Source organism: Colobus angolensis, unplaced genomic scaffold (genome assembly GCF_000951035.1).
Source record: "Colobus angolensis palliatus isolate OR3802 unplaced genomic scaffold, Cang.pa_1.0 Scaffold198, whole genome shotgun sequence".
NCBI classification, from domain to species: domain Eukaryota; kingdom Metazoa; phylum Chordata; class Mammalia; order Primates; family Cercopithecidae; genus Colobus; species Colobus angolensis.
The window spans coordinates 2,984,013-3,006,197 of NW_012115132.1; the positions used below are offsets into that span (position 1 = coordinate 2,984,013).

Sequence of the window (22,185 nt, forward strand, 5' to 3'; positions counted from 1 at the left end):
CCGAACAGGCCTAGGACAATGCCATGCATAAAGAGGGGCCCTGTAATTTGAGGTTTCGGAACCAGAAGTGAAGGGGTCAGGCAGCCGGGAACGGCGGAAATTCACAGCTTTCGCCCAGCAAGGGGACAAAGGTCTGGGACACACTCCAGCTGCGTCCGGATCTTGGCTGAATCGGACGCTCAGGGTGGAGGAGACACAAGCACGGCAGCTGCCCAGCGTGTGCCCAGCCCTCCCACTGCTGATCCCGGCTGCCAGGAGGCTGGCCGCTGGCGGGAAGGGGCCGGGAAACCTCAGAGCCCCGCAGAGACAGCAGCCGCCTTGTTCCTCAGCCCGGTGGCTTTTTTTTCCCCTGCTCTCCCAGGGGCCAGACACTACCGCCCCACCCCTGAGGCCCCACCTCCCTGGGGGATCCTTTCCTCCCCAGCCCTGAAAGCGTTAACCCTGGAGTTTTCTGCACACCCCCCGACGGCTCCCGCCCAAGCTTCCTAAAAAAGAAAGGTGCAAAGTTTGGTCCAGGATAGAAAAATGACTGATCAAAGGCAGGCGATACTTCCTGTTGCTGGGACGCTATATATAACGTGATGAGCGCACGGGCTGCGGAGACGCACCGGAGCGCTCGCCCAGCCGCCGGCTCCAAGCGCCTGAGGTTTCCTGGGACCACAATGAACAAGTTGCTGTGCTGCGCGCTCGTGGTAAGTCCCTGGGCCAGCCGACGGGTGCCCGGCGCCTGGGGAGGCTGCTGCCACCTGGTCTCCAGACCTCCCAGCGGACCAGCGGGGAGAAGGCTCCACTCGCTCCCTCCCAGGAGAGGCTTGGGGTCAGGCTGGAGCAGGAAACCGCTTTTAAGTTATGCCATGCTTCCCCTAGGGTGTCTTTTTACGCTGCAAAGTTCCTGCTGACTTTATGGAAGACAGATAGTGAGAGAGAGAGACAGACAGCGAGTGAGAGAGAGACAGAGAGAGAGAGAGAGACAGCGAGAGAGAGAGAAGAGAACAAAAGAGAACTTTTTGTTTGAAGGTTTTTTTAGTCTTTAAGCTTTGTCTTCATCTCAGAATATTAACGCCCTCATGTAGTACATACTATCTTTGCTTAATGAACTTGGACTTTTATTATTAGTGGCAAAGAAGTGGTCCCTTAGATTCAGAGTAAGTTGGAAGAAGACGTTGGTCTTCTTAAAACCATTATAATTAGAGTATAATTTGGATACATTGAATATGACATGATAGATTATTAGATTTTTCTAATGCAAATATGGGATATTTGGAATAATTTGGAGAAAAGATCTCTCTTTCACATACACACACACTTAACTGTGCAATTTAATGTTTTAATAAAATTTTATTGTTAAAATTATTTCACTTCTCAACTTCAATATACTGTGGAAAATATTGGCAGTATGTTATGTTCTAAAATATATCTAAATAATTGAAATTCCCTAAATAGGGCTAAAAATTGTTTTTAAAATGTTATTTGGAAAAGAAAGGAATCTCTGTAACATGGATTTTTTTTTTTAAAGGTTAGGTTTTGATCAAGTTAATAAGATTTGCATGTAAGTTTTTCTACGACCAATGACTTATTGTCTTTATGTCACTAGAGTGTAGAGTACATCAAGTTATGAGTCAGACATTTATGCAAGGCTAGGAAAAGCCATATTTAAGCCACATATGTGTTTTGGATGTGTTTGAGTAAATGTTTGAATTTCAACCTCCAACCCACAAATAATGAATAGAAGGCTAGGTAGTCTTCCACTTAGTTCCTAGGATACAGAAACATAAATAAGTAAATAAATAGCAAAGACACTAAAGAACAGGTAAGTTGGATAGGAATCTACCCATAAGTATGTTAAAATACATATGTATGTGTGTGTGTGTGTGTATGTATAACTTCATCACTATAGATACTACGGAGAGCTTTTAAAAAAGTGAACCTTCATTGAAATATAACACATAGAGAATTGTGCAAGTCATAAGTGCCTAATACAGTTTTTCTAAGTGAGCACTTGTGAGCCAGCACACAGATTAAGAAATATATTATCAGCACCTCAGGGACTCCCGTCACTACCATGTCCACGGCAAGAACAATCAGTATTCTGATTGTAACACCATAGATGAATTTTGCTTGTATTTGAACTTTCTATAAATGGAATTCATTCAATTGTTTGCATTTGACTTCTTTCAAAGTTCTGTTGTGAGATTCTTCTCTGCTATAGGATATATAATAATTTGTCCATTTTCACTGCTGTATAGTATTCCATTGTATGGACACACCACAATTGATTTAATCATCCTAGTTTTGGGCTAGTATAAATAATGCTGCTGTTAATATGGGGACCCTTTTATTCTTCCTAGCCCCTTTTATTGTTTCAAAGATTTAATTAATAGTACAAGTACTAGCAATGAGTTAAATTTCAGGATTTCCACTAAATAATATAGGTTTCTACTTAGAAGAGATTTAAATCCATAAATGATAGTAAAATATTTTTATATGTGGTCTGTACAGGAAGATAGACATTATACTAATTTTAGATGATACAGCATTATCAGAAGAGAAGACTTTTTGTTGTGAACACAGTAAATACTTTATATAGGAAGAATTTTGCTTCCCCTTTAGCTTCTGAGAGTTACTTTATTTTGAAAATGATTGCAAATGGACACTTCGTATTTACACATAGAGTCCAGATGCCCTTTTGTAAAACCAAGGTGCCATTGTAGGAACTAGAAGCACCACAGATATTTATTTCTTTATAATGGGCATTCCACTAGCACTAGGCATCAGGACAGTGTGAAAAGCAAGATGGACACTATTCCTGTCACCATGGACCCATAGTGTAATGGAGAAAGCAGATATTGGGCAAGTGATTGTGTATATAGAGTTGCAAAACAGAAACTAATGGGTGACTTGGGAATATAAAAGATTCTGCCCTATAGCATCTTATAAGGGAAGTTCCTAGTGCAGTGTTATCATGTGGACCAAGATTCAAATACCAGTACCACCACTTACCTGAGAAATGACTGTGGCCAAGTTACTTCTTTCTTGAATTTTAGTTTTGTATTTTATAAAATGATAATAATGATATGCATATATCCAAGATACCCACGTAAAGTTTCTGCTTCATATCAACACTAGCTTCTAGCATGATGCTCACAGATAACTAACTATAGGAAAATCTAGAGCCAAGTGAATTATGTAAACGAAGTGCTGATGATACTCAGAGGAGGGAGAGATAGCCATCTACTGTCATCCTGGAGGAGGGGTATGATGTTTCATTGTTGGAGATTTAAAATCAGGCATCCTGGACCAAAGAAGTGAGAGAAGGCAAGATTGTGTAGCAAAATAGAATTCTAGATTCTTTTTCTGAGAGCAGAGGATATGCTGGTAGGTAAGCAGAGAAGGAGGTAGGAATGGGATGTTGTCATTAGTACGAATAATGTCACAGACATGGTTTTTCCTGGAATGTTCCTTAATGCAGTAAAGCAGAGGCCTTCTCTGCTTCACTCAGGCTTAGGTTTTAACTGATGGCTGAAACTTCCCATCATTTAGTATCAGAACTATCCATTGAACGTCTCAAAGCTAAGTTCTGAATTAATGTTATGATACTAGGAGTTGGGGTGGAGAAGTGGGCAGGGGAGGGAGTAGATTTATTTTTTTCCCAGGAAAAATGTCTGGTCTGTTTTCCTGTAGGATAATGTTTTTGGGGGCTTTTTGTTGTTTTATAGTTGTTATTTTGGTTTCCTCTCCCTCCCCCTAGTGGTTAAGTGTTTTTTTTTTGTTTGTTTGTTTGTTTGTATTTTTTTGTTTTGTTTTAAGAGAACGAATACTCTGTAGTTTCTAGGAAAATCTGACAAACCCTCAATCCAAAACAGTCCTGATCCCTGTCCATAGCAACGTTCCTGGCCTGGGTCACCTAGCAACCTCCAGCACAATTTCTCATTTCAATCTAGTTTCAAATTTTACTTCTTAAGCTGAAACTACAGCTGTCAAATTCCATTGATCGGGGAAGTAAGGGTTCTGCACCAGATGGTTTATCCGGTTAGTTCTAGAAGGACAGCTATGGCAGTGTTGATCAAAGGGAACTAAACACACACTCAGGTACTTTTGCTCTCCTAGCCACTAACTTGCCTGCTGGGTTTTGCTCTTGGCAACCCTCAGCCCCCTGCTGGCATGTTCCCTTTGTGTGAAAGCTTTTTGCAAAAAGCATTATTTTCTCTAGCATCTCATTAACCAACAACATTTCCTTTAGTTTGAGTTTCTCCTTTGCAGCCAAAAAAGAAAAAGAAAAAAAAAAAAAAAAGACTGGGGAATATTTTGAAGGGAAACAGTAATCCTACAAAAATGTATGTTTTCATGAAAGCCTTGACTGATGATGCCTAGCTGCTCCTTCTGTTGCTACAATGGAGCAGAGATGCCAAAATTATCAGGATATTTGTGTGGTTTACCCTGTAGGGCAGTAGTGCTCAATTGTATCAGATTTCTTCCATGCACTTTTACAATAAATCCTTTGTAACAACCTCCTTGCTCTCCTGAAATGAAATTCAGAGTGCATATATTTTACCTGCACATATAATTTTTAAAAATCAATATACTGGCATAACTATACTATAAAGAGTAAGAAAAGGAAAGTAATTTATAATAAAATAGGCTTCACTAGAAGACATAAAGAAGTAGTGATATGCTAGCATCTTTTTGTAAAATTGCCATGGACACATCACTAGGAATAAAGACTGGGGAATGTGTATAATATTGGTGATTCAAAAACATGGTCAGCATTGGCTTTGGTGCTGTGACTTTCTGAAATGGTGAACAAATGTTGCTAGAGTTTTAAACAGAACAAGTTTTAATACTCTTCTATCACATTTTATCTTGTTAAATTCCTGAAAAATTATGGATAACAATCATGCAAAAAACACTTTGTGTGTATATAAAATGGAGTTCTGATCTAGACTCAGATAATAATAAACAGGTTTTTTTATTTAGACTACTTATATCAGGGGTCAATAGGACATGAACGTGTGTGGGATATGGGATTATTCTTCATTGTTCAGGATGTCCAGCAGCATACAGTCATTATGACCAGAGAAATGCCCCCACAGATTCTTAGAACTTCTCCTAAGGGATAGCACCACCTCTGTGGCAAAGGATGAGCTCTTTGCAAGCACAGATTTTCATCTTGTTCATTTGTAGCCCCAAGGTCTCCATAGTGCATGACACTAAGTTGTGTTTCCTGAGTCAAAGGAGCTATAAAGAGATCTGCTAGGGTGTTGGATAATCTACTAGCAATTTCCATGGATGTTCTAACAGAATTTAGCTTACTGCCAGATAGTTCACTTCTGATGTTGACTTTGATCTCTTTGAAAAGATACACATAACATCCTACCCACCTGACCAATATTTTAAATACATTTGTACATTCCTACTATAAAGGTTCATATCAATACCTTCACAAAAGCCCATTCTTAAGCAAGTAACAAAAGTGAACCAGATTCATATACTGATATTTGGAGTGCAATCTAAGCCCGGTAGGACTGGTTTTCTAGTCTTCTCATCCAGCTGGGACTGTGTGCTATCTACTGAATAGAGAATACAGGTATACACAGCTACTGAGTGGAGAACAAATGGTGGTGGGTTTGGACATCAACTGTTCATTTTTGGTTTGATAAATTTTATGTTTGTAACATGTCTCAGTAGAGATGTCAAGTAGGCATTTAGACATAAAATATTTCAGAGTGCAGGAGAAGGCTGGGCTGGAGATTTAAAAAAATGTGTCTCATCAGCCTAGAGAAGACTTTTGGAGCCCTAGAGAAGGATGACTTCACATGCCAAGATGGAAGAGTGTGAGGCTGCCCCCAGAGCACAATTCTGATATTGATAGTCTGGTAAACAAAATGCAAATATGAACAGCAGTAGCAGCCATGTTTAGAAAAGAAAACAAGAATCAAAATAAAACTTAGCAACCCACAATAGCAGGAACTAGTGAATCGGAAATCCTAGGAACATCCGTAAACTATCTACGCGAGAAGAAAGAGTGAGGTATGGCCAACTTGAAATAGATACAAGGACGGTGTTTTTATGTGACATGTAATTAGTTTTTGGAACTCACTACCACAGAATATTTTGGGGTAACTAGCATAGAAAGTCTAAAAAAAGAATCATTTTAGACAGTTGTAAGGGATAAGAATAGTGTTACAACACATTAGGTAAGAAACTGAGTGGTACCCACTCTCTCTCACATTTACCTGGCCTCTCTAAATGAATGATCCGAGGCTAGAACAGTCTACAGACAAAATGGTTCTTTCCAGCTACAAGTTGACATACTTTCCGAGGGGCTTGAGTAGTTTTTTTTTTCACCCCAATTTCTCAGAAGCACCTGAGTCAGCCAGACCATAACTGAATAGAGGATGCAAGAGGAAATGAAATGTAATTCCTAAAGCCCTTCCAAAAAAAGTAATGTGCTGATAATGGCTTTGATTTACCACTTTATTGTTGTGATTTTTTAAAAAATTCACCTCTCTAGATTTATAGTCTTAATACTTATTAAAATATTTAATTTCCTTGAAGCAATCTTCTTTAAAAATAAAATCAATAGCTTTAAGATTTGTACTCCAATTCAGACTGGACTTTTTCTATAACAACCTCTTCAATAATCACCAATAAAATAGGAAAATAGGTGTCAAGATGAATTTAGATTCAAGACAAGACAGTGACTCATCTAAGCTTTGTGGCTGCCTTTAGTAAATCCAATTTTCTTCTCTGGTCTTTGATCCAGAAACCTCAGTTCTCTTGCCATGTAATACTACTTTCTTGTTCCAAAAAATGATTTCTTTTATTCTTAGAAATATGAATATCAGCACTCTATTCCTTAAAAAATTCCCTTGACCATCAATTTGCATCAATTTCACCACCACCACCATCGCCAAAGAATGTAATTTAACAATTCAGTTGTGGGTCATGGTGACAATACTTTTGCAATGGCAGTGGTGAGAGGCAAGAGTTTCTCATTCTGAGACACATTCTTCTTGTCTTTTAGCCAACATGCATAGAAGTTATGAATGTGTGTATTTTTCATATTCCAATTAGTTAAAAGCCAGGTTCCAAAGTTCTCAGTTCTATTTAGTCTCTGAACTCTAATGGGTGACACCACTTCTATGGGTCTTACTTCCAGCATCGCTAAAATAGAGGTGTTAGAATAGGTGATATGTGGAAGGTCTGATGTAAAGATTTTGCCATCTGAATTAAACACACACACTCACACACACACACACACATGACTGTGCATTATTTCCTGCTCAAAACATGCAAATATCAAACGGACTTGTCTATAAAAAATATTATAGGAATGTTTTAAAATATTCTATTTTGTTGCCTTTGTCAAAGTTTATTCTGCCCCATTGGTTCATGTATAAGAAATCCTATTTAAATCAGTGAGACCACAAGATGAAGCAGCTTTTGAAATGTTACCTACTGTTAGGTAGTATTACTTATATATTTTAGAGTCACAAATTATTCTTTTAAGCCAAAAAATATCTTCTCATTCTGAGACACATTCTTCTTGTCTTTAGCCAGTATGCATAGAAGTTATGAATGTGCGTATTTTTCATATCCCATTTAGTTAAAAGCAGGTTCAAGACATCCCCTCAGGACTTACTGAAGAGATGTAATTATGATCACTTGCAGTCTCCTTAGATGCATTGAGTTGAATTTTCTTTGAATTTGTATTCACAAGGAAGTACTTGACAACTGCACACCGTTCTGTGGAATAAATGTCAAACCCTCAGGCAGAATAAGCATGATAATGGGTATGTTGGCATATGACCATTAACAACTACACTTGAATAATATACCAGGCTGATGGACAGAAACCTCTGCACCCACGCTCTGTTTCATATCTCTTCTTTTAATATCCAGTAAAAATGTAAAAAAAAAAAAAAAAAAAAAAACCCAACTAGATTGTGCTAAAATAAATGCCAATAGATCCCCATGAGCAATGTTTATGAGGATAGTGTATTTGTTAGTGCTCTTTGCCAGTTGTTCCCGGTTCTTCTGCCTTCCAGAAGCTTGGTGGGATTGTGTATCCTAGTTTCCTGATAAGGATGGGGTCAGGGAGAACGTGAATAGTTCTGGCCAGTAATTCATGAGTTAAAATGATGTAAGTCACTTCCAAATTAGAGCACTTAATAGTTGATGTATACAGCCCTCCCAAAGTTTTTTGTTTTGTCCCTTTTCCTCCTTGACAGTAAATCAGCAATATTTCAGGTGTTGGTTGCTATATCATCCTAGGTCCTAGACAGAAGACAATGTTAAGAGTCTTCAGTAGACCAACTAGGGACTTTACTGTGTCTGAGAAATAAACCTTTGTTGTTTTTAAGCCAGTGAGATGGTTGAAGTTGTTTATTGGCCTGACATAAGACCCAATCATCCTTGACTTATTCAGTAGCCAAATCCCAGTTATATCTGACCATTGGGGGTAAGCAACTGCAAAGAACATTTACATAACCCAAAAGACTAAATCTGTGATTTTAGATTCTCCAACCTCTTCTTCATCAAAGCTATTGTTAGAGGGATTCATGAAGAAGGATCTCTTTTGCCTTCTGCTGCTGAAAATTCAAAAATTCAAAATTTAGATTACATAAAGGGTTAGCTGGGCTACAAAGTGGGAAGGTCAACAGACACTTAACAATAGACTCCAAATCAAACACCCTATTATGTGACAGTAAGCAAACAGAGATCTTGCTTTTCCTTGCTTCCAGTTGACTCTTCCTTTGTAGAAGTTCAGTTATCTTCATCTACAACTTCTACCCATTTAAGCCAAGCCAAAAGGAGGAAGCCATAAAATAGAAAGACGCTAATCATTTTTAGAATAGGTACTATATTTGGACCTTATATACCATATTTCACTTAATTTTCACAAAAAGCCTATGATGCAGAGATTAGTATCTCTGTCTCAAAGAGAAGGAAATTGAGGTTCAGAGAAGTTACATAACTTTCCCTAATGTTACCCAGCTGAGAAATTTTTCTGCTCTATACTAGTGTATATATATTAGCTGAGTCCAGTAAAAAATACCCATTAATTAGAGGAAAACCTCTGTGGATACCCTGAACTCAGAGTTTTCCACAGGGGTTAAGAATGCCCAGGATGGGGTTCATGAGGGTCAAATCCTTGGGTGAAGTGATTTTAGTATATTTCTCATCCTTTTTTCAGCTCCTTCTTCAAGCTTCAGGTGTTTACCGTATTTCTTTTCTTCAGCAATTAAACGCCCTAGCCTTAGTGGACATGAGTCTAAGCCCAGATTCCCTAGGTAACAGAACGTAAAACAAAAACACTTTGAGTACCTTTTAGAAAGTACAGTCCTGGGGAAGCAGGAGTAAGTGTATGATGAGTAATGTAGAAAAGGAAGGAGAACAAGGGAGCAAATTACTGAGAAGCTATTGCTTAGTATAAATTGCAACCGATTACTCAATCTCATAGGACTGTCTTCCAGAGAGGTTGTGTAAAGTACTGTATTTTAGGACAAGAGAAGAAGGGAGAAGCATTTATTCACCAGTATGACTAGATAGGTGGATGGATGAATAGGTGAGTGGGTGGATGGATGGATGAATGGTCAAATAGGTAGGTAGGTAGGTAGATGGATAGACAGTAAATCATATTGAATTTTGTGTTGTAGCTGGTCATTTATATGTCTGTCTTCTTCATAACTGCAAGTTCCCAGAGGGAAAAGTCAGTTGTTAAAGGCTTAGGTTCAGACAGGGTAGGATTTAAATCCTAGCTTGAATGTGTGCTAGTTCTGACACCTTTGAAAAGTCACTCAACTTCTTTGAGATTCGGTTTCTTTATATGTAAAATGGGGATAATCATATCTCATTAGAGATTGTTGCAGGGGATGATGGTAATAGCATGTGAAAAAAGGGCTGAGTATAGAGCCCACTATACAATAATATAGTATACTAAGTTATTAATATTTGCCATATCACCCAGGGCTTCCAACATGATGTTTCGCTCATCATAGACATGCAGTCAGTATCTGCAGGTTTAGCTTGGACTCTGTTTTAGTCCATCTCTTCTTCTAGTTTCTGTTCCATTTCATCATCACATGGCTTTTCATATCTAATTTTCACCAGCTGTCCATTGTCATATAATGATTGGGCTTTAATATAGGTCATTAAAAACCAAAAGGGATTCATAAGGTAATGTGAGCAATGCATTATCTTCAAAGAAAAGCAACTGTAGAAATAAAATGGAACTTAAAAATTGATGCTCAAAAATATCAACATATAAAAATATTTTTCCAGTTCTGAGCCAGAATGCCAGGGATTGTAGCTGGAAGACCCTGAGGTAGTGGTGCTACCCTTGTGCTTGTCAGGTGGGCCTGAATGAGATAATTACAATGAAAAATTCGGTCATCCCTGCTGTTGAAATGGCTTTACAAAATTGATGCTAATTCTCAAATCTGATGATTAACAGAAGCCCAAAGGAAGAAATATTAAGATCTATGAGATAAAAATATGTGCGATTTCTATATATCTTCTTGGGAAAGTTTTAAGCATATCCCTGCATTACAAGTTCTCTTTTCTCAGATTTTTTGTTGTTTTTGTTTGTTTGTTTGTTTGCCTTTATTTGTTAATCTATCAAATATTGTCTATAACATTCCCATTGAAGAAGCGAAAAAACATCATAAGCAAATTAAACCTAACAATTATGATTGATTCCAAACACAAACAAGATACTGCTAATTAATTTAAAAGCCTTCAGACAACTAAAGGAAACTTCTGGAGGGAATAAAAATTACACTGAAAGTTAAATTTTACCTGAAGACAGTTTTCAGCCTCAAGGGAAGCAAAACCGTGTGGAATCTGGCCCAGTGACTCATCTAATAAATCATAATTGTTTGTGTTTCTTTTCCCCTGTTCACCTAGGAAAGCAGTTGGAAGCAAATCAGGTCTGTATAGATGAACAGATTTAATTCACTTGCCCTTCCTGCCTTACCTAGAGACATAATCCTCGGCCAAACAACTGGCTATTGTGAAAACTATTAAGCAGTGGTAGACTCTCAGGTGTGGAACTGGCAGCAGTAGATAAACCTCTCCCATGAGTCATCTGCTCTTTTCACACATTTACCTTTAAAATGGAAGTTAAGAACAAATGGAACAGTACATACAAAACACCACGTGAGATGAAAGATGCTTTACAAAAATCTCTTCCTTTAGGCACTTTCGGTCATCACTATCATTTTACAGATGAGAAAATTGCAGGCTTTGTGCTTGTCCTTGCGAATGTATCCTTTACATGGTGAATATTTATTGGCATCCGTATAATTCCAATGATCCTAATGACACATAGTAGATAATCTATATGTCTATTGATTTGAAAAAAGTTAGATATATTGAATACTTGCCATGTGTAAGACACCATGCTAAGCATTTAAGAAATACGGAGACAAATTATTTTCTAGCTGAGTTTTCTAAACAAAGTCATGGCACTGCCTTGAATCATTTGTTTTACAATGGATCAAGAAAATGATGCCAATTGGGAAGATACTGAAACTAATTTTATCAACAAATCCAAGGTTCTTTTTTTCTGGAGACAAGAATAGGGTAGAAAATGAACTTATGGCACAATTTAGGTGTATTACTTCATACAGAACAAGAACCTTCAAAATGTCTCCAGAAATGAGTCTGATTTGAAATGTCTTCTACTTCCTACCTCCTGTGTAATTAGTATGTGTAATAATGTCTCATGATAGTCTGACCCATATTTCTTACCAAGTTTGTGTCCCTCCGTTGATTTGAAATATAACAATTGTACTGAGGTAGGTAAAAATAAGGCTTATTTTTATTGTAGAGGTGAGATCATGGTTACTAAGTAGTGGTGGAGCTGAATTTGGAATTATGGTACGCAGAGTCTAAATGCAGGTGTCCCAGCTGAAAGTGCTTTTGTTAATTGATTGATCAAATTGCCAAGTTGTGCACTTTTAAGAACTTACCCATTTAGCACCTTTTTTTTTTCTTTAATACTTTAAGATCTAGGGTGCATGTGTACAACATACAGGTTTGTTACATAGGTATACATGTGCCATGTTGGTTTGCTGCACCCATCAACTCATTTACATTAGGTATTTCTCCTAATGCTATCCCTCCCCCAGCCCCCCAGCCCCCAACAAGCCCTGGTGTGTGATGTTTCTCACCCCGTGTCCAAGTGATCTCATTGTTCAATTCCCACCTGTGAGTAAGAACATGCAGTGTTTGGTTTTCTGTCCTTGTGATATTTTGCTGAAAATGATGGTTTCCAGCTTCATCCATGTCCCTGCAAAGGACATGAACTTATCCTTTTTTATGGCTTGCATAGTATTCCATAGTGTATATAGATTTAGCACCCTTTTTAAAATTCTCTGTGCTAGCTTTTTTTTTTTATCCTTCCCTTTTTCATCCTACCTCACCAAATGTTTGTAAGTCTCAAGGGTTAACACTTTTGTCCTTTTTGGCTTGTACACAATTTCCTTGAGTAATGTCACTCCAGTCTCTCTGTTTCTAGAGCAGTTTATGTGCTCATAACCATGAAAGCTGTGTCTTCAGCTGCTTTTCTGTCCTGAGTTCCCAATACATACTTCTAATTGTCTACCAGACATCATCACTTGAGTCTCCTATAGAAGGCAGATAAGATGTTCCAAATCAAATTCATTCTCTTTCTCCATAATTGTTGGCTCTTCCTGCTGTCAGTAATTAATGGCAACACCACCTACCTACTGGCTAGAATTCATGGATATGCTCTTCAATTGCTTCTTAGCACCACCCCCTCCCAATGCGACCAGCCAACATGTCATACCTATTCCTTCCTCTCCTTCTCCATTACCAGTACCCCTTACAGTTTCCAACCTCTTTCTCTATTGAGTCTTTTCTTGCTCTTCTTTCTCCCCTTTTATTCCTCCAATTGTTTTGCAGTGATTTGTAAGTATTTTACATCAGAATGGGCTTTTGGATGCATGCTAACATTAACTTATTCAACTCCACTTAGCCATATTCTCAGAACATAGCAATTGTTTCAGTAAGTGCTTGTTGAATGAATAAATGAATTATTTGAGGAATGGAGGAAAAGGGGAGAGGAGGTATAATATAAGACTATAAAAAATCAAATAAACTGACATTCACAGGAAGATGGTTTTTGATAACTTTCATGACTTATACTACAAGAGATCTTTAGTAAATTCACCATAGTATACATCCTGGATGTTTCCTTTCTTGGCTAAGATGAACTGTAAACTGACATGGTTTTCAAACTGACCAGAAGTTTAGCTAACTCTGGGTAGTCCTCAAATAGTTCTTTGTGGCAAAGATCATGACGAGGGATCACAAAAGGAACTCCCAAACCAACTGGTTATTTCAGACTTTGTGTGGGCTTCTTTTAATGAATTTCCCTAAATGGAAACCCACTGTGTCACGCATGGTTCTGCATACAGAGAGCAAGCCCAGTAGTATGGGACTGGCTACATTGCATAATGCAAAAATAAACTTGCTGGATCAAGTGTATTCTTTTGTTTTTTTAGGAAGACGCATACATCAGTAGAATTCTCTAGTCAAATCAATTGTGATCTGAGAAATTTTCAACTCAGTAGCTTTGGACAAGAGCTAGTCTTAGCACAAAGAAAAGTCAAGGTCAGTTTATCTGGACTTCAGGAAGGTTGTGATTGATCTCTTAACATTGGCGATCTTCTAACTCTATGCCCTTGAGACTGAATGAAAACTAAGCACTTTAGGGCTTACTTTTGAACTATGTATGAAGGAAATAGTGTAAGGGAAAGCATTTGGTAAATGTTAAAGGATTTGACCAAAAAATTCATTTTATATGACACATGCTATAAGTTTGAATTCTGCCTGCACTAATTACTATGACGTGAAACAAGTTAATTACCCTGACTCATTTTTATAGTTGGTGAAGACTTAATGATAACAACAATGATTAAACATTCTAAGTAGGTGCAAACCAAAATAGTATATACATTGTTTATTCTTCCACTGTCTGGCACAGAGTTGCTTTAATACATGTATGCTTGAATGAAACAGACAAAACAGGCCAGCCATAGTGGCTCACACCTATAATCTCAGCACTTTGGAAGGCTGAAGCAGGCAGATTGCTTGAGCCCAGGAGCTCAAGACCAGCCTGGGCAACATAGCGAGACTCCATCTCAATAAAAATAAAATAAAATTGACATAGACAAAATAAAATTCCATGTTCAAAATACTTATTTTTTTCTTCTTGCATATACCGTTATGATACTTTCCTACTTCTTAAATATGGGAAATTATCATTAGAAATTTGTATATTTGTGACCAACAGCTGAATGATTAATTGCAAAATCAGAGCATTTAATAAAAATTATATACATATATCTTAAATATTTTATTTTGACTTAAAACATTTAAGTAAACATTCATTCCTCTGTATTTTGAGATACAACTAACCTCCTTCTTAGAGACGGTGTTTGCTAAGTCTCATGCTGCCTTTCTTACAAAACCCCCTTCTGTAAGTATTACCCATTCATTCAGCTTTGGAACTTAAAGCTATTTATGAAACTAATTGATTAAATGATCCTTCTAGGTGTTTTCCCTGTCTTAACAGTTATCTCACCTATTCCAAATTCTGCAATAGGTTGTTTTTTGTGTGTTTTATTTTGAGGGTAAGGGAAAGGCTTCATTTTTCTCAAGTCATTCCAAAGCATTCCATTTACTTTTCATAGAAAAATGTTTTTCACCCTCATGTTTGTTGGTTTACATAATATTTAATTGAATTTCCTAATTATAGTTACAAGTAGCATAAACAGATTCAGAACTGACTTTTGTTAAGCATACAACTCCACTGGCAGGATCAAACATGAGCTGGCTTGCTAGAGGAAAGGCATAACTGATAAGCTGGGAAATCTGGTGATTTTACAGGGGGAATGGAAGGCATGGGGGAATCTGAGAAGGGGAGGTTGGTAAAGAGTTCTGCAATGAAGAGGGATTTCACAAATAAAACAAGGTGGAACAAGAAGCATGAAGGGGATTAGAGCAAGACATTTTTTCCAAGTTTACTGGGTAATTAAACTATGAAACCAAAGGATAATACAATGATAGAGCTAGAAAAGGCATTAGAGAACAGCTAATTCAATTCACCCACCATCTTTAACCACTACCATCATCTGCTAGCATTTGATATATGAGAAAAGATGCTTAAGCTTAAAATGGAAAATTCTTTAACATTGCTCAACATTAAAAACGGAAGGCAAGGAGAGGGGCAAAGTTAGCTGAGATGGAACCTTAACTGTCCTTTGAAAAAAAGGAATGGAGGCTTCAGGAAGAAATTCTGGACTGATGAGAAGCACTAGATTAGAAGACTTTCAGGTTCTCTTCAAGCATAAGTGATCTATACCAAAGGATGGGTAGCCAGGGAATGGGAGGAGGATGAAAGAAAGAACACAGAAAAAAACATTTCTTTTTTAAAAGTCAAGCATAAAACACAAAAAAATAGAGTAGCCTTTTGTTTTGTTTTGTTTTTGTTTTGAGACAGAGTCTCACTCTGTCGCCAGGCTGGAATGCAGTGGCGCCATCTCGGAGTAGCTTCTTTTATAGACAGCACCTCATGCTTCGGCAGACACTCCTATGCATGTGTCCCAGCTTGGGCAGATGCTCACCAGGGGTCTGCATTTTACACAGAAATGAATTTTTAAGGTCTTATTAGGTTTTAAATATTATCAAGTGGCAAAGGGGCTGTATCCAATGTTAAGGTGATCTGTCCTGTGGCACCTTTTCATTGCTTTTCCAGGAAATAAGCAGAAGAAACCGAGAGAAAGGACTGAGATGAAGAGCTCTATTAATCTTGCCCATCCTCTGTCCAGTAACTGAGTCCAGAAATTCTGTGTGGGAATTGGGGCTAACCAAAGATTGAGACCTAAACATCCAATTTTGGCCACACAGAGCCTGTCTTTTTACCAAAGTGGAAAAATCTTCAACTAAAACACAGAGGCCCAGTTGACCTTGCTGAAAACAAGTTTGTAATTTCTCAAGGCTTTCCAAGTTTTAAAAATGTGTATGATTATTCCACGTGATAGCCTTAGAGACATTACCTTCATTAACATACTCTCTAATTCTTAAGTTGACCTTATTTCTTCATTTTCTCTGTGGGTTCCCTTTACCTCAACCTCCCTGTATCTTTAAGAAAGAGCAACAAATTTCTGAAGTATGGTTTTTGGAAACCAACAATATCATGTCCAAATACCTAGAAAAATATAAATTGCATCAGTGTTCTTGGTCATATCTGTATTTATATGGCTTCTTGTAATGAAGATCACAAGCACCATCTGTGGAGTTTTCCCATCCTGTTCTCAGGAAGGAGAGTCCGTGTGTTGATGAACAAATGGGCACACCTGAACCGTGTTGAAATGGGAAAGGGAAACCAGTGAGAAGTTCTGCTGGGGAAAACTTCAGGACGCCTACCTACCAGGATGTGACTCACTTAGCAGTGGCACTCAAGATAAAGGAATCCCTCCGGATCTCTATGCCAGGCCTCTTGAAAGCAAACACAACTCTCAAAAGTGGCTTTCCAGGAAACTGAATGTGAACAGCAAGAGAAAATAGTATTTCTCATTACTTTCACAAGTTTTTGCAAGTTGAATCAGGAAATCTCATTTTATAATATTGAGAATTGTTTATACTATAGGAGCTCTGAATTATATATCATATATAATTCTTCTATATATTATAGGAGGATTAATTATATCATAGGAGCCCTGAAAGATGTCCCAGTATATATTCAAATGACAAACTAGCAAGAAAGTCAGACATGTCATCTTGCTTTCTTGCATTACTTTGATCATTTGCAACTATTTGCCGTAATTATTTCTTATTATTGTCTGCATGCTCACTCAACTGTGAACTTGAAGGCAAGGACCATTTGTGTTTTATTCTTGCCACATGCTAAGTTCCCTCCATGATGCCTGGTACATAGTGAATGCTCAATGAGTGTGTGTTGAATGAAGAAATAGGTTCCATCTATTTCTGAAAGATTCAGAACAAACCAGAGCTGCCACTCACTACTGGTCTATTTCTTTAATTTAGTGTCAACCCACTCCACCTGAGACAATTAAAAGCCCCAGGAAAATTCAAGAAGATGCTTTCACTAGAAACTCTTAGGTCAAGGGAGTGTCCGGAAAAGACCACTGAAGCACCTCTGAGCTTGCACTGAATTTTGCTTATTGTTGGTTGGGAGTTCCTTACATTATAGCACTCCCTCTCTTTGAAAATTGTCTCTGTGAAGAGGTCAATGACTCTGGATGAGATGTTTCATTCTTCTCTTCTGGTTTATCGACTCATATTAGGTCAAATCAGCCCAAAACGCTTGCCATGCTTTCATAAGAAGTGAATGAAGTTACTTTAGTTAAAACGTTCAAATGCTTATGAAAAGGGCCATTCTTTATCTTTGCCACCCCTAATTCAAAAGGGTGTGCTGTTTCCCTAGCTTGGTATGTTTTTTCCAGGTCAGGGGGTTCCTGTGAGATTTCCTGAATTCTGCAAAGAGAGTTTGGAAAAAATTATTGTTTGGTTTACCACCTCCCCAAAGCCTGAAAATAGTCAGTGTTGATCCCTGTACCAAAAACAAACAAACCACCCCCTACACACAAATAACACAGTTTCTTTTGAGTGTGTGATTCCTGTAATTAATGTGAAGAACTACTTCAGTGCTCCACGGAAGACCTTTGGGGATCTAAATACAAGATAGAATACCCAGTTGAAACTGTCCTTCCAAGTGGCACCCTTGTCCATGAAATCCTCTTTCCCCTACTGCACAGGCTCTTCCTGCCATTATGTATGGAAACTTCTGAACCCTGCCTGCTCCCTGAAATTTACCCCAGTACACCTGAAGAGATGTGGTCATTTAATTTACTTAATATTTTCTTAGATGTCATTCACCTATGAGAGTCAAGACTGCTGATCAATATGATGTTTAGAGAAAATATCAACCTTACATTCGAGGAAACTTTTCCATGAATTGCAAGCTTATGAGAACAGGGGTCATGTCTGACTCACCAGCATATTCCTGGTGCTTGACACCTGGAAGGCATTCAACATATATCTGTTGCATGAATGATGATAGGAATGACTGTTGTAATCATGTACCTTCACATATCACCAACTCTTCAGTATTTTCTTGGAATCAAAAAGTCTTAGAATAGGAAAACCGAAAGAGGTATCCTTTCTGAAAGAGGTATCCTTTAGTCCCCAATATGAACACCCTACTTAGAAATGTTAATCTCCCTGTTTTCCCCTCCATGTTTCCAGGCTTCTTTACCTACTCTCTCTCCTTTTTGTTTAAAACAATACTTGCATAATTTAGTATAATGTATTATTTTTACTTCTCTAATTGGATTAACTCCATAAGGTCAGGATTTCTTGCTTCTTTTATTCAGAGTTGTATCCCAAGTGCCCAGAACAAAGCCTGGCACATACTAAGGACTCAGTAATTATCTGTCAAATGAATAAATGAAAAGATAAATTTTTAGTATGCATCCCAGGCGTCAGAAGCACTGCAGGTGTTTTAAATCCCCAGGCCCAATCCCACGTCAGTGGAATAAGAATACTTAAGGATATGAACCCCAGGAATCTACATTTTTAACAGGTGATTTTGGTGTAGCTGTTCTGAGAACAACCAGTTAATCCAACTCACTCACCTAGAGATAATCCTGAAACCCAAGAAGACAGTATCTTTCGGGTCACATGGTAATTCAGCAGTGCATCTAAGTGTTATAGTTCTATTTTGACGGGCTTTCTACTCCAGTCGTCTTTGAGCCTGGATTTTACTTAAAATGTAAAATCCAGCAGATAGCACTGCTATCTGCATTCCTGGTCTTTGAGATTAAGCTCCTGGAGGCAAAAATCATGGCTTCTAAGCTTACTTTGTGGTAAATCTCATTAGGCTTAAGGTAATACAGGACTTTTTGAGTTAAATGATACTATTGCACATAAGAACAACCCTATTTTCATGCTAAGATGCCACTGTGTTCCTTTCTCCTTCTAGTTTCTGGACATCTCCATTAAGTGGACCACCCAGGAAACATTTCCTCCAAAGTACCTTCATTATGACCAAGAAAATTCTCATCAGCTGTTGTGTGACAAATGTCCTCCTGGTACCTACCTAAAACAACATTGTACAGCAAAGTGGAAGACCGTGTGCGCCCCTTGCCCTGACCACTACTACACAGACAGCTGGCACACCAGTGATGAGTGTCTATACTGCAGCCCCGTGTGCAAGGAGCTGCAGTACGTCAAGCAGGAGTGCAATCGCACCCACAACCGTGTGTGCGAATGCAAGGAAGGGCGCTACCTTGAGATAGAGTTCTGCTTGAAACACAGGAGCTGCCCCCCTGGATTCGGAGTGGTGCAAGCTGGTACGTGTCAATGTGCAGCAAAATTAATTAGGATCGTGCAAAGTCAGATAATTGTGACAGTTTAGGAGAACACTTTTCTTCTGATGACATTCTAGGATAGCAAATTGCAAAGGTAATGGAATCTGCCAGGTAGGTACTACATGTCTGGAGTGCTTCCAAAGGACCATTGCTCAGAGGAATACTTTGCCACTACAGGGCAATTTAGTGACAAATCTGAAATGCAGCAAATTGTTCTCTCATGAGATGCATGATGGATTGTTTGTTTGTTTGTTGAAGAAACCAACTCGAGTTGCACTGCTGATAGTCTGATCTCTGTGTTTCACTTCAGCATGGACACCTTCAAACTGCAGTGCTTTTTGACAAACATCAGAAATGTTAATTTATACCAAGAGAGTAATTATGCTGATATTAATGAGACTCTGGAGTGCTAACAATAAGCAGTTATAATTAATTATGTAAAAAATGAGAATGGTGAGGGGAATTGCATTTCATTATTAAAAACAAGGCTAGTTCTTCCTTTAGCATGGGAGCTTAGTGTCTGGGAGGATCAAGACTATAGCAGCATCTCTTCAATGAGCTTATTCTTTATCTTAGACAAAACAGATTGTCAAGCCAGGAGCAAGCACTTGTCTATAAACAAAATGCTTTCTCTTTTGCATCTTGAACAGGCTCATGTGTTCATCTTGAACAGGTTCATAGGGTAGGGCTCATGTGTATTGAATCTTTTAAACCAGTAACCCACATTTTTTTCTACCACATTTGTGAAGCTTCAGTGCAGTCTATAACTTTTCATAGCTTGAGAAAATTAAGAGTATCCACTTACTTAGATGGAGGAAGTAATCAGTATAGATTCTGATGACTCAATTTGAAGCAGTGTTTCTCAACTTCAGCCCTACTGATATTTTAAGAAATATCTGGATTCCTGGGCTGGGCTCCCTTCTGTGGATAGCTGTCCTGTGCATTGTAGAATTTTAGCAGCATCCCTGGACTCTAGCCACTAGACACCAATAACAGCTGTCGTTCTCCCATGCAACAACCAAAAATGTCTTCAGACATTGTCAAATGTCGTCAGGTGGCAAAATCGCTCCTGGTTGAGCACAGAGTCATCAATGCTAAGTATTTGTAACTATTTTAACCCTCAAAACTTGTGATATACAAAGTCTAAATTATTAGATGACCAATATTTTAGGTTTAAAGGCATACAAATGAAACATATTCAAAAATCAAAATCTATTCAGTTTCTCAAATAGTGAATCTTATAAAATTAATCACAGAAGATGCAAATTGCATCAGAGTCTCTTAAAATTTCTCTTGGTATGAGTATTTGAGGGAGAAATTGGTGTTATTTCCTCCTTTTTACTGGATGGTACTTTGGGACTCAAAAGCTAAGCTAAATCGTGTGTGTGTTGTGGGGGTGTGGAATTCCATCCGATAAAAGCAAATCCATGTAATTCATTCAGTAAGTTGCATACGTAGAAAAATTAAATGTGGGCTATGCAGCTTGGAAACTAGAAAATTTTGAAAAATAATGGAAATAACAAGGATATTTCTTAAATAAGTATGAAAATCTGTTTGTAGAATAAAGCAAGCAGGCAGCCAGAAGACTTAGAACAAAAGTACACATTTTACTCTGTGTACACTGGCACCACAGTGGGATTTATTTACCTCTCCCTCCCTAAAAACCCACACAGTGGTTCCTCTTGGGAAATAAGAGGTTTCCAGCCCAAAGAGAAAGAAAGACTATGCGGTGTTACTCTAAAAAGTATTTAATAACCGTTTTGTTGTTGCTGTTGCTGTTTTGAAATCAGATTGTCTCCTCTCCATATTTTATTTACTTCATTCTGTTAATTCCTGTGGAATTACTTATAGCAACCATGGTGAATTCTCAACTGTAAAGCCAAATTTCCCATCATTATAATTTCACATTTTGCCTGCCAGGTTATAATTTTTATATTTCCACTGATAGTAACAAGGTAAAATCATTGCTTAGATGGATAGATCTTTTTCATAGAAAGTACCATCAGTTATAAAGAGGGAAGTCATGTTCAGGAAGGTCATTAGATAAAGCTTCTGAATATATTATGAAACATTAGTTCTGTCATTCTTAGATCCTTTTTGTTAAATAACTTTAAAAGCTAACTTACCTAAAAGAAATCTCTGACACATATGAACTTTTCATTAGGATGCATGACAGGTATGTATCTGAAGAATGACAAGATTCTTAGGCTCGGCACAGTGGCTCACACCTGTAATCTAAACACTTTGAGAGGCCAAGGCGGGCGGATCACCTGAGCTCAGGAGTTCAAGACCAGCCTGACCAACCTGATGAAACTCTGTCTCTGCTAAAAATACAAAAATTAGCCGGGCGTGGTGGTGCACGCCTGTAATCCTAGCTATTCAGGAGGCTGAGACAGGAGAATTGCTTAGAACCCTGGGGGCGGAGGTTGCCGTGAGCTGAGATCCCACTACTACACTCTAGTCTGGGTGACAGAGATGAAACTCTGTCCCCACTGCAGTCCCCCCTCCCTTTCCCCCCAAAAAAGATTCTTCTTCATGCAGAACATATGACAGTCTACAAAGGGAGACCAGGGTCCAGGTGTTCGAGTCACTTATTTCCAATAAATTAACAGCGAAAGAACACCATGGAATCCCTGCCCAAATACCTCTGCTTATGATATGGTAGAATTCGGTGTAGAGTTGGATCCCATTTAAGGAGTAGGATGTAGCAGGAAAGTACTAAAAACAAACACACAAACAAAAAACCTCTTTGCTTTGTAAG

At 38.2% G+C, this 22,185-nt stretch overlaps 1 protein-coding gene across 1 annotated transcript in view; it reads left to right on the forward strand.

The window, feature by feature from the left end:
• The first annotated feature begins 283 nt into the window (after nucleotides 1-283).
• Nucleotides 284-22,185, forward strand: part of TNFRSF11B (tumor necrosis factor receptor superfamily, member 11b) — a 28,446-nt gene continuing 6,544 nt past the window's right edge. The window contains exons 1-2 of the mRNA XM_011941078.1: nucleotides 284-692; nucleotides 19,037-19,406. Of these exons, the coding sequence (XP_011796468.1) occupies nucleotides 582-692; nucleotides 19,037-19,406 (481 nt within the window). The 5' untranslated portion in view covers nucleotides 284-581. The remainder of the gene's footprint in view (nucleotides 693-19,036; nucleotides 19,407-22,185) is intronic.